General features: G+C 56.5%; 1 protein-coding gene across 4 annotated transcripts; it reads left to right on the top strand.

Moving 5' to 3' along the window:
• Positions 1-952: 952 nt before the first annotated feature.
• MVP (major vault protein) lies at positions 953-17,443 on the top strand. Of its 4 annotated transcripts, none has more exons than XM_080571362.1 (18): positions 975-1,212; positions 1,357-1,407; positions 1,572-1,747; positions 2,298-2,493; positions 3,283-3,406; positions 3,486-3,617; positions 4,624-4,718; positions 5,836-6,072; positions 6,800-6,925; positions 7,399-7,557; positions 8,530-8,780; positions 13,623-13,820; positions 14,377-14,515; positions 14,985-15,196; positions 15,662-15,778; positions 16,067-16,193; positions 16,593-16,781; positions 17,191-17,443. In XM_080571362.1, the coding sequence occupies exons 3-18, from the start codon at positions 1,629-1,631 to the stop codon at positions 17,332-17,334; spliced, it is 2,565 nt and encodes an 854-aa protein (XP_080427488.1). In that variant the 5' UTR covers positions 975-1,212; positions 1,357-1,407; positions 1,572-1,628; the 3' UTR covers positions 17,335-17,443. The 4 variants fall into 4 exon arrangements, with proteins under 4 accessions (XP_080427489.1, XP_080427488.1, XP_080427487.1 ...); XM_080571361.1 differs by having other exon boundaries at positions 975-1,192; XM_080571363.1 differs by lacking the exon at positions 1,357-1,407 and having other exon boundaries at positions 953-1,090.
• Positions 17,444-20,783: the final 3,340 nt, after the last annotated feature.

Genomic DNA, 20,783 nt, shown 5'->3' on the forward strand with positions numbered 1-20,783 from the left:
ATTCATGGTCCCTGTCCCCAGCCGCCCTCCTGGGTGCCCCCACACTGTGTCCCTATGTTTTCCCCTGTCCCTGCATAACCACCTGTGCCCCTCCATCCCCACATTCTCGGCCCGTGTCACCCTCCTCTGCCCCCCACTGAAGCCAGGGTTAGAAGAATGGGGGCTTGTTTAATCACATTAATGATTTCTAAATAAAACAATCGTTATTATTAAAGCCAGGAATGGAAGAATGGGGGCTTGCTTAATCACATTAAAATAGATGTTGCTGAGTGTCTTCGCTTACTGCTATGCAAATTAACCGAAACAAGGAGTCTCGGGGCCCCTCACAGATGTTTCCTGACAAAAATGGGGAACCTGTCTCAAAAACCAGGTGGCACCTTGTGGTTTGGACAAGAGCCAAGGAGCAGCTGAGTCTGTCCAAAGGCAGGGGGGTCAACTAATGGTGATGAAGAGGAGTTATCTGACTTCATCCCCCCGACCCCCCGGACGACCACCACCAGAAGGCACTGTGCAGGCGCAGATGGGAGGAGTTTAAGGAAGTGACTTCTTGGAGCTAATTTTAATAGAAAGCGGGGGTAGGTTATGCGTGTGTATAGGCGTATTGGGAAACTTCATGCATATGTAACTCTTTACTGCATGTAACCAAAGCAAGTTGCCGCGTTAGGGCGCGCATGCCTTTGGGAGCTATCCCCACGTGCGCCCGGCGCCGAAATAAACCACATACCTACTGTATAACTCATTTGCTTTGAGTTACAGAGTTCTTCCACGGATCAGGGACCCGCCCGGGGCAGATCCGCCTCGGGGCGCGGGGGCTGGGACGAGCCCTGCCCTGCGTAAATCCTCCCCTTACCTGGGGTAAATCCGGGGGGGGCACGGGCACGGCCTGCCGGGGGTCAGCCCTGCCGCGGGCGGGGGCAGATGCGGGCCCGTGGGGCGGCCCCGGTGGGCTGGGCCCTGCCTGCCTGCAGGGCTGGGCCAGGACAAAGGCAAAGAGCTCTTCCGGGCTCTGCCGCCGGGTGTTGTGTCCCAGGGGAGATCTCCTGCTTCCCCCCCCCCGCCCCCGGCGAGGTCATCTCCGGCGCCACGCCAGGTGAGGTCTCCTCCTGCCCCGCGACAAGGTCATCTGCCCGGCAGAAAGCTCTCCGGCCCCGCGGCGAGGTCTCCCATCCATCTTGAGGTGTCGCAGCCCGTGGTGAGCTTACCCGCGGCACGGTGAGGTCGTCTTCCCCGCGGCGAGATTGCCCAGCCCACAGCGAGCTCGCCTTCTCCCTGGGGAAGTCTTTTGCCCTGCAGCGAGCTCGTCTGCCTTCTGGCAAGCCCTTCTGTCTCGTGACATAGTCTCTCACCCCACTGCAGAGCCCATGGCGAGGTCTCTCAGTGAGCTGTGACGTGGTCTCCTACCCCACTGTGAGTCCATGGCAAGGTCTTCTGCTCCCCTGGCAATCTCATCCACCCCGTGGCAACTTCATCTGCCCTCCAGGGACTTCACCTGCCCTGTGGAGAGCTTTTCTAGCCTGTGACGAGGCCTACCGCTCCCACAGTGAGCCACAACAGGCTGTTCTGTCCCACAGCAAGCTCGCCTGTCCCCGTGGCAAAGTCTCCCGTTGCCCAGTGAAGCCTCCTACGCGATGGAAGACCCTGTGATCCGCATACCCCCCTACCACTATGTCCACGTGCTGGACCTCAACAGCAATGTCACTCGTGTGGAGGTTGGGCCCCACACCTACATCCGGCAGGACCACGAGAGGTGGGCGCCTTGGGGCAGGGAGACATGTATGCGCTGGGGAGTCTCCTTCCTACATCTGGCAGCACCGAAAGACGTGGATGCTATGGCAGGGGAGGGCGGCTGTGGGATGGGAGTACCACGCTGCGGTTGGCAGGACTACAAAACATTAGTGCTATGGGATGGGGGGGATTTATGTAGCTACAGAGTGATCTGGATTTACAGGGCTGTGACTGATGTTTGAGGGAGCTCTGTAGGGGCTCTTTACAACTGTGGGAGATGTTGGGGGTCTCTATAGGACTATGTGGACTCCATGGGCCCTGGGGGGGGGGGGGGGGGGGGATAGGTGTTGTTGGAGTTGTACAGGGCTGCAGGGGCTGTGTGGGGCTGCTGGTTTTTTTTATGAGGGTTCTGTAGGATCGTAGGAGCTCTATAGGACTGAGTTGGTTCCATAAGGCTGTAGAGGGCCATAGGAGGGCTGTGGGGCTCGACTGGGCTGTGGAGGACTTGAGGGGTTCCACAGGGCCTTGGGGGCTCTTTAGAGCTGAGGGGAGCAGTGTGGGGGTACCCACAGGGTGGTGTTTGCGCCCAAACGCATGGTGATGGTGCCCCCCCGCCACTACTGCGTGGTGCTCAACCCTGTGGCCCGGAGCCCTACGGGGGCTGTGCTGGTCGATGGCGCGGGACAGGTCCGTCTGCGGCATGCTGACCTCGATGTCCGCCTGGCCCAGGAGCCCTTCCCCCTGTACCCTGGCGAGGAGCTCCAGCAGGTACCTGTAACAACCCCCACCCTGCAGTGCCCCCACAGTCCCCTGTAGCCTTCCTGGTAATTATAGACAACCACCCAGCTCTTGTAGCATATGACAGTCTTCTATAACTCTTAGCCCCACCGTGGCCTCTTATAGCTTCCATAGTTGCAGTTTGCGGTGGTCCCCTATAGCTTCTTCAGCTATTTTAGCCCTTCACGACCCCTGGAACACCTCTAGCTCACCAATGGCTCTCCAATAGTTCCTGTAGCCCACTGGGTTTTTCGGTAATCTTTCCAGCTACCTGCTCATGTTTTCCTGCAGCTCTTTACATGCCCTACAGCACCCCTGTAGCTCCTACAGTTCATTTGGCACCCCTATACTTCCTCTACTCCCTCCCACTCTCCCACCCCCCAGCCTCCTGTAACTTCTATAGACTCCACAATCCCTCTCGGTAACACATCTCTAACCTTCCGTGGCTACCCATAGCCCCTGTAGCTCCTCTAATCCCCCTCTTGTTTCTCACAGCTCCTATAGCCCATATAGCTCCCCGTTCTCTTCCATACCACCTCTAGCCATCTCATGGCCCAGAGTTTATCCTAGAGACCCCCATCAGTGTGTAGTCCTTGTCCTTGTGCTGAGCCTGTGTACCTCTCCCCAAGGTGTCCCTGCAGTGTTTCCAATCCCTTCTACTGTGTCCCCAGGACAACCCCTGAAACGATCCCTCTGACCCTTCACATCTGCCATGCCTCCACTATGATGCCCATGTCCCCACGCTGTCTCACTCAACTCTTCCGACACCTGTGTCCCCAGGGTGTCACCCCACTGCAGGTGGTGCTGGCTGACACTGCCCTGCGCCTTCGGGCCCTGCTTGACTTTGAGGATGAGGATTCTAACAAGTTCGTAGCAGGCGACGAGTGGCTCTTCGAGGGTCCTGGTGAGCAGGGACACCCTCCTGCGGACCCCCCTGGTGAGACCTCAGGGAGCTGGGGGCTGATGGTGCTACCTACATGCAGGTACCTACATCCCCCGCAAGGAGGTGGAGGTGGCCGAGACGCTGCAGGCCACTGTCATTGGGCACAACCAGGCCATCCGCCTGCGAGCACGCAAGGAGTGCCTCGACCGTCAGGGCATCCGCCGTGTCACAGGTAGCACTCGTGGACACCCAGTTGCACCCGGTGACACTCCAGGGCTCCCTGGGTTCAGCCCTAACTCAGTGGCCTCGGTGTTAGCTGGCTCAATGTCACCCTGTGCCTCTGGTGTCCACCCTCTCAGCACCCATGGGACCTCAGTGTTGCCTGAAGGCAGCCCTGGGACACCCTGGGAAGCCATGCCCCATACCCCGGGATCCTCTTCTCACCCTCCAGCCCCTCTGTGACCCCCGTGTTGCTCTTTAGCACCCATGGGAGCTCCGTGTCATCTGAGAGTGCCCATAGAGCCTGCAGCGCCCCAACCCATCTCCCAGGACTCCTGGGACCCCAAGCACCCCCACAATCCTTGTGTCTCCTCCCAGCATGCACGCACCTTCTATGTTGTCTGACAGCCCTCCTGGGACTCCTAGCATCCTGAGCACCCATGGGACCCCTCCAGCACCACTGGGAGCCCTGTGTCACCCCCTAACACCCATGGGATTTCTGTGTTATTCAGAAGCACCCCTGGGCACACCTCCCCACACTGCAACATGTATGGGACATTTGCCTCATCCCTCAGCTTCCCTGGGGTCTCCAGCATTCCCATTCCACTGTCCAGCACCCCCTCTCACCCCACAGCACCTCCAGCATCCCTGTCTGACCCCACAGCGCCCCTGTGATCCCCAAAACACCCATCCTGCCCCCCCCATAACCTCCCTCCTCTCCCATAGCACCTGTGGGACCCTGTCTTATCCCCTAGCCCCTCATCAAGATCCCCAGTACCCACAGGGCTCCCATAGCTACCAGTACTTCCAGCACCCTTAGGATTCTCCCATCTGCCCCCTAGGACCCTTTGCTCCCAGCACTCCTAGGACACTTAAGATCCATAGGATGCTTAGCACCCTTAGGACCTGCATATAACCCCAGTCCCCTCAAAACCCATCCCGTCCCAGTACCGCTGGGACTCCCAGTCCCCATGCTGCCCAGCACTGCAGCATCCTTAGCCCCATCCCTCTGCTCCCAGGGGAGGAGTGGCTGGTGAAGCGGGTGGGTGCCTACCTGCCCGGTGTCTACGAGGAGGTGGTCGACGTTGTGGACGCCTACGTCCTCACTGACAAGGTACCTGGCATCGTGACCCTTGCCCATGGTTTCCCCTGCACCTGCAGATGACAGGGACTCTCCAGGACCTGAGCCCATAGTGTCGCCATGCCCGTGGTGCCTATGGTGATGAGGTCCCTCTGGACTGGGTTTGGGGGTCCACGTACCTATTCTCCTGCAACCATGGGTGTGACAGGGACCCTCCAGGATGGGCGAAGGGTCTTATCACCCTGATCCATCATGGCACTGTCCCCATTGCACCCATGGGTGATGAGAACCCTCTGGGGGACCTATGGATCCTGTCCCCTTCCAACCCACCCCGTTGCCATGCCCCCTGCACCCATGGGTGATGAGGACTGTGTGAGGGGTACTGTCCCCTTCAACTATGATGCGTTTGTTCCCCCTGCCTCAGGGGGTGATGTGGACCCTCTGGGTATCCTGTCCCCACCAGCCCACCATGACCCCATTCCTGCTGCACTCATAGGTAACAAAGACCTTCTGGTTTGGGGGTCCTGTTACGTGCTCCGGGCACAGACAGGTGATAAGGACCTTTCAGGATGGGTTTGGGGGTTCTGTGTCCCTATTCTCCTGCACCCATGGTGACAAGTGACCTTCCAGGATAGGTGTGGGGTACCATCCCCCCCTGTGCCCCCTGCACCCACATGTGATGAGGACCCTTCAGAGTCCTGTCTCCCCCCGACCTGCTGTGTCTCTGTCCCCACTGTGCTCATGGGTGACAAGGACTCTCCAGAGAGTCGTGTCCCCTCCACCCACCCCATCCCTGTCCCCCTGCTTGCATAAGTAATGAGGCCACTCTGGGACAGGTCTTGATGTCTTTGCCCCCCGCACCTGCAGGTGATGAGGCTCCTTGGGGATATGTTTGAGGGGCCCATTCCCCCCGCCCCAAGCCCACTGTGTCCCCTTTTTCCCTGCACCTGTGGGTGACAAGGACTCTCTAGAGGGTCCAGCCCTGCTGCAATCCACTGTGTCCCTGTCTTCCCTTCACCCACACATAACAAGAACCATCTGGGACAAGTTTGAAGTCCCATAACCCTGTCTCCTTGCCCACACAGGTGACAAGGCCTGGTGGGGCCAGCTTTTGGTGTCCCGTCACCCACTGTGTCCCTCCCTCCTGTAGAAAGCCCTGCACCTGCGAGCCATACGGACCTTTGAGGATGCACAGGGCCGGGTGCGCCGCACGGGTGAGGAGTGGCTGGTGACGCAGGAGCAGAGCGAGGCCTATGTCCCAGAGGTGTTCGAGGAGGTGGTGGCTGAGGTGCAGGTGACGACGCTGGGTCCCCGGCAGTACTGCGTGGTGCTCGACCCCGTGGGGCCCAACGGGCAGCCCCAGTTGGGCCAGCAGCGTGTTATCAAGGTGGGCACCCCAGGGAACCAAGGGTGGTCCCCAGGGACTTGCAGGTGACCTATTGTGGCTTTAGCTTCCCCACAGGTATCAAGGGTGGTCCTGAGCAGCTCTAAGACATAATGTGCCCCTAATGTATCAGCGGGGGACAGTAAGGTGCCCCAAGGGTCCCAAGTGTGGACCCCAGGGCCTGAGGGTGGCCCCAAGGGCCACACAGATGGCTCTGAGGGAATCTGGTATATGCATAGGTGTCCCCAGAGGTCTCAAAGGTGGCCCCGAGGGACCGTAATGCATCTCTGAGGCATCCCTTAAAGTCCCAAAGTTATCCCTGAGGGATCCTGACAAGACCCCTAAGGTGTCCCCAAGGTGCCCTGAGTGCCCCCAAGGAGCCCACAGGTGGCCCTAATGTACACATAGGCATCCCCAAATGTCTCAAAGATGGTCTCAGGGGACCCTACAACACCTAAATTAGCCTTAATGTGTTGATGAGGGATGCTAAGCTTCTACAGCAGGCCATGGTTGGTCCCCAGGGACTTGAAGTTGGCCTTGATGTACCTGTAGACATTCCTGAAGGTCTTGAAAGTGGTCCACAGGGACCCAGAGGAATCCTTAAGGGGTCCTAATGCCCCCATCCACATATCCCAGTACTGTGTGTCACCGTATCCTCACGCCCCTGCCCCATGTCCTCACCACGTTGCCACATCCTTGCCCTGCTGGTGACACATTCCCATGTCCCCAGGGGGAGAAGTCCTTCTTTCTGCAACCAGGCGAGCGGCTCCAGGCTGGCATCCAGGATGTCTTTGTGCTGTCTGAGGATGAGGGGCTACTGCTTCAGGCACTCCAGACCATCAAGGACACCAGTGAGGTGACCCAGAGGACACCCAGGCTTGCAGGATCACCTGGAAGCACCTGGGAGAAACTGGGGGTCCAGGGAGCCTGGGATGACTGCGGCAACCAGGAGTGATTGGGGGACAAAGGGGACAACTGGGGGACCCACTGGTGGTTAGATGTCATGGGGGACGGTCGGGTACCTGGGGACAGTTGGGTACGTGAGGGATGTCTGGGGGGTTATGGAGGCCTCAGGGGACACTTGAGGGGACATCTGTCTTTATCATTGGGTCTCCAAGCCAGGTGGGTAGCAGAGGACAATGGGAGGGGATGCTGTCCCCAAGCTAGCAGGCGGTGGGGGTGGTCCCTGTCTCCATGTCTTCAGACTGGCTGGTAGCAGAGGGCCATGAGATGTGCGTGTGTCCCCCTGTCCCCAGCCAGGGGTTGGGTAGGGGTCCGTGTGTCCCTGCATCCCCAGGCTGGTTGCTGATGGTATCCCCACATCCCCAGGAAGGGACAGAGGTGACACGGCGTGCAGGTGACCGCTGGCTGGCCCGGGGCCCCCTCGAGTATGTGCCACCTGCCGAGGTGGCTGTGCTGGAACGTCGCCGGGCTGTGGCCCTAGCTGACAACGAGGGCATTTATGTGCGCGACATCCGCACTGGCAAGGTGCCTGCCCTGCTGCTATAGCTCCCCTGGAGCTCATGGCTCCCTATAGCTGAGTTTCCTGTGGCCTCCTATAGCCCATAATGTCTCCTGTAACTGCCTTATAGCCTCTTTTAGCTCTCTGTGGCTCCCCGTAACCCCGTTACTGCCCCCTGTAGACTTCTAGAGCTCCCCTACAGCACTCTGTAGTTCTCCATAGACCCCTGCAGCTCCTTATAACCCCCCATAGTCCTCTGTAGACCCACATAAACATTTCCCACTCACCCACAGCCCTCTATAGCATCCTGTGGCCCCCACAGATGCCTGTAGGTCCCCCCCCATTGCCCTCAGTAGCTTCCCATAATGCACATAGCTCCCCGTAGTTCCCCAAAACAACTAGGACTCCCGATAGCCCAAGTAATCTTGCAAGCTCACTATAGCCCTCCACTCCCACGCCCAGTGCCCCCAGTTCTCCTGCCAGTGTTCCACGTTCCCCCAGTGCCCCCATATCCCATTCCAGTATCCCCAGACCCTCTCCCAGTGCTCCCAAAATCCATCTTAGTGCCTCCAGCTCCCTTCCCAGTGCTCCCAATACCCCTGTAACCTATCCCAGTGTTCCACACAATGCCTTCCAGTGCTCCCAGTATCCCATGTGGCCCCAGTCGTGCTTCCAGTGCTCCCTGGCCCCCTTCTCAGTACCCCCCATCACCTCCCACAGTCCATCCCAGGGATCCCACTATACAGTATATCTGCTTCCAGTGCATCCAAACCCCAATCCAGTTCCCCCAAACCTTCCCAATGTCCCCAGACACACGACCCTAGTGCTCCCAGTATCCCTTATACCCATTCTAGTACCCCCAAACTCCCAATGCTCCCAGTCCCCCTCCTAATGCCTTCATACACCCTCCAAGTGCTTCCAGTGCCCTCCAAATCCCTTCCCAGTGCCCCCAGCGGCCGTCCCAACCCAGCAGCACCGTGAGGTGGGTGTGAATGCAGGTGCGGGTGGTGACGGGCCAGACCTACATGTTGACGGAGGCCGAGGAGCTGTGGGAGAAGGAGCTGCCCCCTGGGGTGGAGGCACTGCTGGCCGAAGCCCGTGGAGACAGCACTGGCCTGGATGCTGGGGTCCATTCCTCCTCGAGCCTGGATGCTGGGGTCCAACACCGTGACCGCACCCGTGCCGTCACCTACCAGGTGCCCCACAATGCTGCTGTGCAGGTCTACGACTACCGGGAGCGGCGGGCACGGTGAGCACCTGTGGTTCTGGACATGGCGGGGAAGGGACGTGGTGGATATGGTGGGGGGGACGCAGGAGGAGGATTTGGGCACGGAGGTGACGCAGAGGGTGGTGCTGGGTTTAGATGACGTTACTGGGACCTGTACATCTTTGGTGTGTCCTGGGCATGTGACTAATGTCCTTGGCACGTCTGTGGTAGGTGGCCCCACTGATCCATGTAGGGCCCAGTGTTGGTGGTGCCAAGTCCCAGGGAGCAGGTGATGGTGTGGGGACTTGTGTGTCCTTGGCATGTCCTTGTGTTGTGGGTTTAACCCTGTTAGGCTGCTTGGCACTTGGCACCACGCAGCTGCTTGCTCACTTCCCCCAGTGGGATGGGGGAGAGAATTGGAAAGGTAAAGGTGAGAAAAGTCTCATGTTGAGATAAAGTTTAGTTGGTAAAGTAAAAGCTCTGTGTGCAAGCAAGAGAAATCTAACAATGAGTTCATTCACTACTTGCCATCAGCAGGTGATGTTCAGCCATTCCCAGGGCTTACGATGAGCAGGGCTCATCATGTGCAATGGTTACTTGGGAAGACAGATGCCAGCATTCCAAATGTCCCTCTTCTTCCTCCTTTCTCCCAGCTTTTATAAAATACCAACTTTTATGATGTCATACAGTTTGGAATAGCCTTTTGGCCAGTTGGGGTCAGCTGTCCTGGCTGTGTCCCTTCCCAGCTTATTGCCCACCCTGAGCCTTTTTGCTTGCAGGGCAGCCAGAGAAACAGAGAAGGCCTTGGTGCTGTGCAGTTAGGCAGTAGCTGAAACCTTGGTGTGTTATAAGCACTGTTTTGGTCCCAAATCCAAACCACAGCACCATACGAGCTGCTATGAAGAAAACTAACTCTATCCCAGGCAGACCCAATGTACTTTGGCATTTGACCCTTTGCATGTCCTTGACAGGTTGTGAAGTCGTGCTGCGTTTTGAGCTGGCCATGCAGGGCCCTGGGGACCAGGTGACAGTGTAGAGACTCATAACACGTCCTTGGCATGTCTCTGTCACGTAACTCATGTCCTTGGTGTGTGATCCCACAGGCTGGTGATGGGCCGTAAGGAGCAGGTGACAATGCAGGGACCTGCATTTCATTGCATGTCCTTGGCATGTAACTCATGTCCTTGGTGTGTCATCAGCATGTACTGGCCCAGGATAGTGTTAGGCCCCATTCTGGTGGTCCTGAGCCCTGAGGAGCAGGTGGTGGTGCAGGAACCTGCCTGTCATTGCATGTCCTTGGCATGTGGCCAGTGTCTATAGCCTAAAGTTGGTGTATGTAGGTACAGGGTGGTACTAGGCTCCAAGCTGGTGGTACTGGGGACTAGGGAGCAGGTGATAATGCTGGGACACGTGGCATGGCATGTCCTTCATGTGCCTAGACCACTCACCTGTGTCTCTGGCATGTTGCTGGGTGGTTCTAGGCCCTGAGATGGTGGTCTGGGCCCTGAGAACTGGGTGACAGCGTGGGGACCCATGTATCCTAGCATGTGTTTGGTGTGTCTGCAGCATGTCCTTGGGTATGATCTGTATCCTTGGCATATCTATGGCATGTGACCCTGCAGGCTGGTGCTGGGCTCTGAGTTGGTGGTATGGGGCCCTGGGGAGCAGGAGCAGGGACCTCCATGTCATGGCATGTCCTTGGCATGTGAGCTAGACAGAGCCTGTTCCTAGCAGAGTGGTATGTGCAAACTCTGAGGAAGGCAAAGGCTGGAAGCTGGAGATTTCCGATGCCAAGAGGAGTGGTCCTGCTCCCCGTGAAGGCTTGCAGCTGCGTAATAAGTTTGCTGCCCTCAAAGCTGAGGAGACAGGAGCCGGGTGTGTTTTAAATGAAGCATCTGGGCAGACTGACCCTGAGCCATGTAGGAGCAACGGGAGGAATTGGTGAGTGATACTGGTGGGCGTCTGTCTGCTTCAGGGGATGGAGGCACCCACTGGTCAACCTGGCCTCTTTTGCTGCCTGCTGGGGGCCCAGATCCAGGATGTTCTGGAAGGACTGCCAAAGCTAGTCCAACCCTCTGGCTATTACTCCCCTGCTGAGCTTTTATGTGGGCACCAATGGTACTGCAAGGAGCTACCTGGAGAGTATCAAATGTGACTAGAGAACTCTGGGGGCGATAACCAGGGGTGTGAGGCCCAGGTGGCGATCTCCTTGATCCTTCTGGTGAGGAGGAGTTGTGAAGCAGGATCACCATGAGTGTTTGTCCGTAAGCATGTATGTGCCTACAAGACGTGATTATGGGGAAAGAAAACATACACTTTCTGGGAAATGAGCACATTGGGGAGCCTCTTCTGAAGGGTCTGTGTCCTAGTGCATGCAGCATGGGGTATCAACAAAAGGAATTAGAGATCTGTGTTCAGTTGCAGGATACGTGGATATGAACATCAAAGGCAGCCATGGTTGCAGTAACCATGAGATGGTGGAGTTCAGGCTCCTGAGGGGAGGAAGCAAGGCAAAAAGCAAGATCAGAAGCCTGGACTTTAGGAGGGCAGACTATGGCTTCTCCAAAGACCTGCTTGGAAGAGTCCTATGGGGTTCTGAAAGCTTACCTTCTCCAAGCTCAGGAGCAGTCCATCCCAAGAGCAGGAAGTAAGTCAACAATGTCAGGAGATCTGCATGGATAAACAAGCCTGGCCAAACTCAAACAGAAAAAGGAAACATGCAGAAAATGGAAGCAGGGACAGGTAACCTAAGAGGAAAATGGAGACACTGTCCAAGCATGCAGGGTTGCAGATAGGAAAGCCAATACCCACCTAGAGCTGAATCTGGCAATGGATGTCAAAGGTAACAAGAAGGGCTTCTGCAAGTACAGAAAGGGCAAAAGGAAGACTAAAGAAAATATGGGCCTAGTGCTGCATGAGGCAGGGGACCTAGTGACACAGGATGTAGAAAAGGCTGTGGCAATGAATGCCACCTTCGCCTCGGTCTATATTAGACACACCAGTCTTCAGCTATCCTAGGCTCTGGAGACCAGGGAGAAAGCTTGGAGTAAGGCATGCCCTTGGTGGCAGAGGATCAGATTTGAAGATACTTAAGCAAACTGGGTATATATAGTTTTGTAGTCCCTGGTGGGATGCAACTACAAGTGGTGAAGTAGCTGGCTGATGTCATTGCAACGCCATGCTTGGTGATCTTTGAACGATCATGACAGCTGGGAGAGATGCCCAAGGAATGGAGGAAAGCAAGCGCTACACTTTTCTTCAAGGGCAAAAAGGAGGAGCCAAGGAACTACAGGCCCATCAGCCTCACCTCGATCCCTTGGAAGGTGATGGAGCAGCTAATTCTGGCAACCATCTCCAGGCACAGGAAAGACAAGAAAATCATCAGGAACAGCAGTCAGCGTGGATTTACCAAGGGGAAGTCATGCTTGATGAACGTGGTTGATAGCATTCTGTGATGAAATGACTGGCCAGGTAGACAAGGGGAGACCAGTGGATACGGTCTATCTGGGCTTCAGGAAGGCCTTTGACACCCATAAGATCCTCATTGGCAAGCTGCTGCAGCCTGGGCTGGATGAGCACAGAACAGGGTGGACTGAAGAGTGGCTCAGCAGCTGAGCCCAGAAGGTGGTGACCAGTGGCATGGAGTCTAGTTGGAGGCCAGTAACCGGTGGTGTACCCCAGGGATCAGTACTCACTCCAGTCATATTTGACATCTCCAGTAATTATCTGGACAGTGGGGGCAGAGTGGATCCTCAGCCAGTCTGTGATTGATACAAAGCTGGGGGGAATAGCTGAGATGCCAGAGGGTCCTGCTGCTGTAACACAGGAGGGCCTGGACCTGGATAGGCTGGAGAACTGGACAGGCAGAAACCTCATGGAGTTCAACACAGACAAGTACAAAGTCCTGAACCTGGGGAGGGACAGCCCCACACACCATTTATGCTGGGGCTGCCCAGCTGCAGAGCAACTTTGCAGAAAATGTTCTGCAAAATGTGGTCCTGGTGGACACTAAGTCCAACATAAGCTAGAAATGTGCCCTTGCCACAGTGACAGCTAGTGGTTGCATTAGGCAACGTGTTGCCAGCAGGTTGAGGTAATGCACCTCTCTGCTCAGCACTGGTGAAGCCACACCTGGAGCAATGCATCCAGTTCTGGGCTCTCCATTACAAGAGCAACCTGCCCATCCTGCGGGGAGAGTCCAATGAAGGGCCACAGAAATGATAAAGGACCTGGAGTGCATCTCCTGGAGGAAAGGCTGCGGGAGCTGGACTTTTGAGCTTTGAGAAGAGAAGGCTTGGTGGAGGATCTTATCAATGTAGATAAACACCTGAGTGCAGGGGTGGTCAAAGAAGATGGAGCCAGGCTCTTTTCAGTGGTGCCCAGTGCCAGAACAAGAGGCAATGGGATCAAATTGAATCATAAGAGGTTCCCTCTGAGCCTCAGAAAATGCTTTTTCACTACGAGGGTGACTGAGCACTGGCACAGGCTGCGCAGAGAGGTTGTGGAGTCTCCCACCTTGGAGATAGCTGTCTGGATGTGGTCCTGGGCAGCTGGCTCTAGGTGGCCCTGTTTGAGCAGGAGGCTTGGACCAGGTGACCTCCAGAGTTGCCTTCCAGCATCAGCCAGTCTGGGGTTCTGTGGTTCTGTGATAAGTCCTTGGTGTGTCCCGGTCTTGTGACCTGTATCCTCAGCATGTGACCCATATCCTTTCCATGTCCTTGTTATAACACAGGGTAGTGTTGGGCTCCAGTGTGACTATGCCTCCACCCATGGGTCACAGCATGTCCTTGACATGCTGTGGGTGGTATCGGTCTCCGTGGTGCATGTGACAGTGCTGGGACCTGTGTCATGGCTTATCTTTGGTGTGTTCTTGCTGTGTTGCAGGGTGGTGCTGGGCCCTGAATTGGTGGTGCTGGGTCCTGGGGAGCAGCTGACGGTCCTGTCCCTCTCAGCAGGCCGTCCCAAGCGGCCCCATGCCCGCCGCAGTCTCTGCCTCCGTCTTGGCCCCGACTTCTGTGCCGACATCGTGACCATCGAGACTGCTGACCATGCCCGCCTCCAGCTCCAGCTGGCCTACAACTGGTGGGTGAGGCTTATGTCGGTGGGCCATGGGGACGGGTGATGAGGGTGGGGGCCTGGAACCGTCTCAGGTAAATGGTGTGGGATGGGATTGGGTGTGAGCCTTGGGGACATGGCTAGGGCTGGGGTCGGGGTTAGATTTGGGATAGTTTTGGATGCTGGGGATAGGGCCTTGAGCCCTGTGGGATCAGGACTTGGGCTGTGGGGCCATGGTTAGGCCGTGGGTGGCGTCGGGGTTATCGGGCAGTGATGCTGCTTGGGCAGGACTGGGCTAGGAGGACAAGGAGGAGGTGGGGCAGGATCTGGTGGAGGCACTGACAACAATATGGGGACAGGCCAGATCCTGGGTCATCACTGGGGACAGAGCCTTTAGTTAAGGAGCATGTGCTAGAGCCAAGAGGTGCAGCTTGGCAGCTGGGTGGAGCCTGATGCTTTGGCCTTTGGTTGGTGGTTCTGGGACAGAGGTGGGTTATGGCAGTGGGAGTGGGATCAGGCCAGGGTCAGGACCAGGGTGGGAGCACTCTGGGGTGGGAGAGACCTGAGGGCACTTTCCTTGCAGGCACTTTGAGGTACCAGAAGAACCAAAAGATCTGGGGCGCCTCTTCAGTGTCCCCGACTTTGTGGGTGATGCCTGCAAGGCCCTGGCCTCCCGTGTGCGTGGCGCTGTTGCTGCCGTCACCTTTGATGACTTCCACAAGGTCTTGTTGGTCACACGTGTTTCCCTTTGGTCGAGCCCATGTACCCCCACTTTCACCTGCATCACGAGTGCCTCCGCCCCCTCCTCCTACCATGTTACTCTAGGTCATTGGTGCACCATCCTGTGTCACCTGTGCCCCCACATGTCTTCATATGTTGCATGTGTGACCGTGGTCCACTCAGATTCAACATCCCACCCCCCCCCCCAACATTGCATGTGTCCCTTCTGCGTCACTCGGCATAACCCTGTGGCTCCTGCATATTACCCTGGGTCTCCGTTGTCCCTCTGAGCCTCTGATGTGCCCAAGAGTCTTTGGGGACATCAGGAATTTCCCAATGCCCAAGAACTCAAACAGGCTGTTCTGCTTGGCTCTGTTTAGCATTGATGAAGCCCTGTATGTTCCCCAGTGTCCCCACTGCCCCAACAGCCTCAACATCCCCAAGTGACGCTGATGTCCCCAATGTCCCCAGAACTCAAATCGTCTCATCTGCTCAGCTGTGTTTGGCTTCGATGAGAGTGGGCGTTTGCGGGAGCAGCTCCGCTTTGCCCCCAATGGGCTGGTGGTGACAAGCGTCGACATCCAGAGTGTGGAGCCTGTGGACCAGCGCACCCGCGATGCCCTGCAGCGCAGTGTCCAGCTGGCTATCGAGATTGCCACCAACTCCCAGGAGGCTGCTGCTAGGTCCCCATGTTTCCCCATGTCACCTCATGTCCCACCAAGTCCTCCTTATGTCACCTGTGTTTCTCCAGTGCACCTCCCAATTTGCTGTTAGGATCACCTCTAACTCCCAGGAGGCCAATGACAGGTCTCCCTTGATTCTCCAGAAGTCCCTCCATGTCCCCAAATGTTTACTTTTGGCTCTTCGTATGCCCTGTGTTGCCATGTCCTGTGTCTGTCTCCCCCACGTCCCTCACGTCCTCAAATGTCCTCCATATTCCCCATGTCCCAAAACTTCCTTCCGTGTCTTTCCACATCCCCTACATGCCACATACCCTCAGCATGCCCTGTTTCCCCATGTTCCCAACATCCCCCATATCCTCATTGCCTCCCCACACCCCCAGTTTCCCCCATATCTTCAGCATAGCCTGTGTCCCACCCTGTCCCCAGTGTCCCATGCATCTCGCATCCCTTGGTCTCTGTCAACAGGCATGAGGCAGAGCGCCTAGCGCAGGAGGCCAGAGGACGCCTGGAACGACAGCGCCTCCTTGACCAGGCTGAGGCTGAGCGGGCACGCAGAGAACTGCTGGAGCTCGAGGCTCTCAGGTCAACTCATTATGCACTGCCCTGGGGGCTCTGAGGGCTTCTGCTTGCTCACAGGCACTGGGGTCTTCCATCTTCCCAGCATGCATTGAGGTCTTCCTCAGTGGGTTTGGGTGTACCGGGGCCCTCCATCTCCCCAAGGTGCGCTGGGGCTCTGCTGCTTTCCCAGTGTGAACTGTGGTCCTCCATCTTCCCCGAGGGCACTGGGGCGGAGGTGCGGGGCTGGGGGTGGAAGGTGTGGTGGGAGGGGGTGCGGCCCGTGGCGGTGTGGTGTGTGACACAGCCCCACAGCGCAGCGGTGGAGAGCGCGGGGGTGGCCCGGGCGGAGGCTCAGGCCCGGGCGGAGGCTGCCCGCATCGAGGGCGAAGCTGCCATCCTCCAGGCCAAGCTCAAGGCTGAGGCTGTCGCCATAGAGACGGTGCGTTGGGGCGGGGCCTGGTGGAGGGGGCGGGGCCTGAAGCGAGGGGGCGGGGCCTGAAGCGAGGGGGCGGGGCCTGAAGCGAGGGGGCGGGGCCTGGAGCGAGGGGGCGGGGCCTGGAGGGAGGGGCAGGGACTGGAGGGAGGGGCAGGGACTGGAGGGAGGGGCAGGGACTGATGGGAGGGGCGGGGCTAATGGTGCCTCAGGTTGCCTGGGGTTGGGGAGGAGCTGGGAGGAGGGGGTGGGGCTGCCCTAGGGGGCGTGTCCCGTTCTAGCCCCGCCCCTACGGGGGCATATAACCTATGAGCAGCATGCCTGTGGGCTCAGCGGGAGGGGCCTGTGGTGGGTGGGTGTGTCCGCCAGCAAAAGGGGCGGGCCCGATGCATTCTCCACCCCCAGGAGGCGGAGCTGAAGCGGCTGGAGCGGGTGCAGGCACAGGAGGTGAAGGCGCAGCGGGCCCGGGCGGAGGTAGAGGCGACACGGGCCCAGGCGCTGGCAGATGTGGAGGCCTCGCGGGTGCGGGAGGTGGCCAGGGCCCTGGGCCCCGACACCATTCGGGACATCGCCCGGGCTGGGCCTGAGCTGCAGGTGGGTGGGGTGTGGCCTAGGAGGGGGGCAGGGCCTAAGAGGGGCGTGGCTTAAGATGGGGAGTGGCTTAAGAGGGGGCGGGGTCCGCAGTGGCGGCCATTTTGTGGGAGGCGTGGCGTCAGGCGTGGCCTCTTGGAGGGGTGGAGGCTGCAGAGGCTGGGCTCTGGCTTGGGGGGGTTGGATCTCGGGGCAGCGGGTGGGGCTTTGTGGGTGTTGAGCCTGTGGGGGCAGGCTGTTGGTAGGGGTCTCCATGGGGAGGGGTCTCCACGGGGCACGTCTGAGTGGGGAAGCGGCTCAAGGAGGACAAGGCTTCTAGGAGGCAGTGCCTGCCTGGACTCGCTGGAGGGGCTGTGGTCTGCCAGGGTTGTGGTGTGCTGGGAGGGATGACCAGCACTGTGCCTACCTCCAGGTGAAGCTGCTGCAGGGCCTGGGACTCCAGTCGACCCTCATCACCGATGGTGCTGCACCCCTCAACCTCTTTGCCACCGCCCGGGGGCTGCTGGGCCTGGCAGCTCCTCCAGAAAACTCCACTTCCCCAGCCTCTGCCCTCTGAGGACCCAGGCATCTGGGCCTTCCCCAGAGACCTGGGTGTCCTGACCAGCTGGAACCTCCCCTCCCTCTTCATGTGTTTCCTTTTCCCAGAATAAAGCAAACAGATTGCAGCTGTAAAGTCAAAGTGATGGTGGGGCTGGGGGCAGTGACACCAGACTGTGTTTTGCGGGGGACAACCACCTGTCATCATGCTTCTGTGTTCCTTTGTGGCTGGGCAGATGAGCTTTTATCACGTAACCTGACATTCTCCCGCTTAAAGAACCAGAAAGAATTGTATCACCTTCTCTTTTTGCACAACACTTCTCAGCCATTTGTTTCATCTCTTGGGAGGGATGTGCTCATGGAGCAGACTTAGTACTGCTGCTAAGTACCTTTTAAGGGTCTTATAGGTCTATATTGCCCTGGTATGCTAAGTCTTACAGTCTCACTTCTCTGGAAGGGAGTTGCAGGATCAGAGTTGCTGCAGTTGCCAGTGTAACCCTGTGTAGTCTTGGCTGGACCTGCAAGGATTACCCTTCTGTTGCCTTGCTTTGGTATCTCTGGTGCTACTGAACCGTTCTGCAGGCTGGGGTAGAGCCCTTCGTTGCTCTAGTCTGTGGGTAGATGAGTTTCTATCACAGTTACTGAGGGCCAGGACAGCCAGCCCAAACTGCACCTTAAACTTTTGGAGAGTGTCCAGAGAAGGACTACAAGGATGGTGAAGGGCCTAGAGGGGAAGACGTATGAGGAGCGGCTGAGGTCACGTGGCCTGTTCAGCCTGGAAAAGAAGAGGCTGAGGGGAGACCTCATCGCAGGCTACAGCTTCCTCACGAGGGGGAGTGGAGGGGCAGGTGCCGATCTACTCTCTTCAGTCACCAGCGATAGGACCCCCGGGAATGGTGTCAAGCTGAGGCAGGGGAGATTCAGGGTGGATATCAGGAAGAGGTTCTTCAGTGAGAGGGTTGTCGCGCACTGCAACAGGCTCCCCAGGGACGTAGTTATGGCACCAAGCCTGTCGGAGTTTAAGAAGCATTTGGATTGTGCTCTTAGTCACATGGTCTGAATTTTTGGGTAGACCTGTGTGGAACCAGGGGTTGGACTCGATGATCCTTATGGGTCCCTTCCAACCCAGGATGTTCTATGATTCTATTAAGGTACTAAATGTGAATAGCAAGTGGACCACTGTTCCTGCTCTTGCTGAATTATCATTATCTCTTAAGACCCCACCTAGAGTACTGCATTCAGCTCTGGGGCCCCAGTACAAGAAAGACATGGAGCTATTAGAATGAGTCCAGAGGAGGGCCACAAAGATGATCAAGGGGATGGAGCACCTCTACTATGAAGACAGGCTGAAGGAGTTGGGGTTGTCCAGTGTGGAGAAGAGAAGACTCTGGGGAGACCTTATAGTGACTTTCCAATACCTAAAGGGGGACCACAGGAAAGCTGGGGAGGGACGCTTTGTCAGGGAGTGTAGTGAGAGGCTAAGGGGGAATGGTTTTAAACTAAAAAATGCTAGGTTTAGATTAGATATTCAGAAGAAGTTCTTTACACTGAGGGTGGTGAGGCACTGGCACAGGTTGCCCAGAGAAGTTGTGGATGCCCCATCCCTGGAAGTGTTCAGGCCCAGGTTGGATGGGGCTTTCCCTCAGCCTTCTCTTCTCCAGGCTAAACAGGCCCAGCTCTCTGAGCCTCTCCTTGTATGAGAGATGCTCCAGTCTCCTCATCATCTTTGTAGCCCTCTGCTAGACTTGCTCCAGTAGTTCCATTTCCCTCCTGTACCGGGGAGCCCAGAACTGGACATAATACTCCCGGTGAGGCCTCATCAGGGCTGAGTAGAGTGGGAGGATCACCTCCCTTGACCTGCTGGCAACACTCTTCCGAATGCAGCCCAGGATACCATCGGCCCTCTTGGCCACAAGGGTACATTGCTGACACATGGTCAGCCTGCTGTCCACCAGAACAGCCAAGTCCTTCTCCACAGGGCTGCTTCCCAGAAGGTCAGCCCCCAGCCTGTACTGGTGCATGGAGTTACTCCATCCTGGGTGCAGGACCCTGCATTTGTCTTTCTTTGAACTCATGAGGTTCGTCACCACACAACCCTCCAGCCTGTCGAGGTCCCTCTGAATGGCAGCACAGCCCTCTGGGGTATCAGCTGCTCCTCACAGCTTTGTGTCATCAGCAAACTTGCTGAGGGTGCGCTTCATTCCATTGTCCAGGTTGCTGATGAATGAGTTGAACAGGACTGGACCCGGTACTGACCCTTGGGGGACACTGCCAGCTACAGGCCTCCAACTAGGCTGTGCTGCTGATCACAGCCCTCTGAGCTCTGCTATCTAGCCAGTTCTCAATCCATCTCACTGTTCACTCATCCATCCCACACTTCGTGAGCTCGTTTACGAGGATGTTATGGGAGACAGTGTCAAAAGCCTTGCTGAAGTCAAGGTAAAAACATCCACTGCTTTCCCCTCATCCACCCAGCTAGTCATTCATTCTGAAATTCTTTAATTCTTCTAATTCATCATCTAATTCTGATTCTTTTAGAATTCATTTAGAATAAAAATTCTTTACACCACAGACAGTGCTGCGTCTCTTGCACCCAGGATTCCTGAAGGCCAGTCTTGATGGTAAGGACTGAGGCAAAAAGGCATTCAGTACCTAGGCCTTTTCCCTTTCCCCTGTAATCAGGACCCAGTGTTGTTCAGCAACAGGCCCACATTTTTCCTGGATGCTCAGATAGTGTCTCTGTATTCCTCTTCTGCATGCTTCCATTTTCTGTTTGAGTTTGGACAGAAGCTCCTTGTTCATCCATGAATGCCTCCCAGCATTTTTCCTGTCTTCTCTGTTGGGAGGTCAGCTCTTGAGCTCAGAGGTGACCTGTTAATATTAACCAGCTTTCTTGGACCCCCCTCTTCCCTCATTTAAAAAATGACTAATCCGTTAAAGGATTTTTGCCTCTGTTCTGTGGTTCATGCAACCATAAGGTAACCCATATCTTAAGTTTTCCAAGTTATTTCAAAGCATCATGTGGGACATGTGATGCAATCCCTTAACTAGCAAGGTTGGAGCAATGTCTAGAGGAAAAAAAAAAATGCCTACATTCTGTGGATCCTGCAACCATAATGTAACCCTATGAATACTGGATTATCTTGCTAAAAGTCATATTTGCCACCAGACCTTTGTAATAGATTGTATTCTAAATGGCAAATGGTGTTTTGCTTGCTGAGCACTGCTCCAAGACAATGGGCATTTAAAAATGTGTTTGCTTTTCTTCAACAGCTGTTTCTGAACCTAAGCAAGACGAAGCAGCCTCTGAGGCAGAAGGACATTAAGATCAAGAGGGAGATGGTGTCCTGTTATCTGCACATATTTAATGCTGTATTTCTGACCCTCAGTGCTGCCTTCTGTTTTGGGGTCATCAGGACCTATATTGGGGAGATGTATGTATGAGAGTGCCTTCTCCTTTAAGGGCAC

This window comes from Anser brachyrhynchus (genome assembly GCF_964034855.1).
Source record: "Anser brachyrhynchus genome assembly, chromosome: 31".
Classification (NCBI taxonomy): Eukaryota; Metazoa; Chordata; class Aves; order Anseriformes; family Anatidae; genus Anser; species Anser brachyrhynchus.

What these genes read in the sequence shown, in the direction of transcription:
- MVP (XM_080571363.1), top strand. Translation starts at nt 1,629, where the DNA reads ATGGAAGACCCTGTGATCCGCATACCCCCCTACCACTATGTCCACGTG. An exon ending in GTGGCTCTTCGAGGGTCCTG is followed by an intron (nt 3,407 to 3,485) that starts GTGAGCAGGGAC and finishes ACCTACATGCAG; the next exon opens with GTACCTACATCCCCCGCAAG. An exon ending in GGGCTGGGCCTGAGCTGCAG is followed by an intron (nt 16,782 to 17,190) that starts GTGGGTGGGGTG and finishes GCCTACCTCCAG; the next exon opens with GTGAAGCTGCTGCAGGGCCT.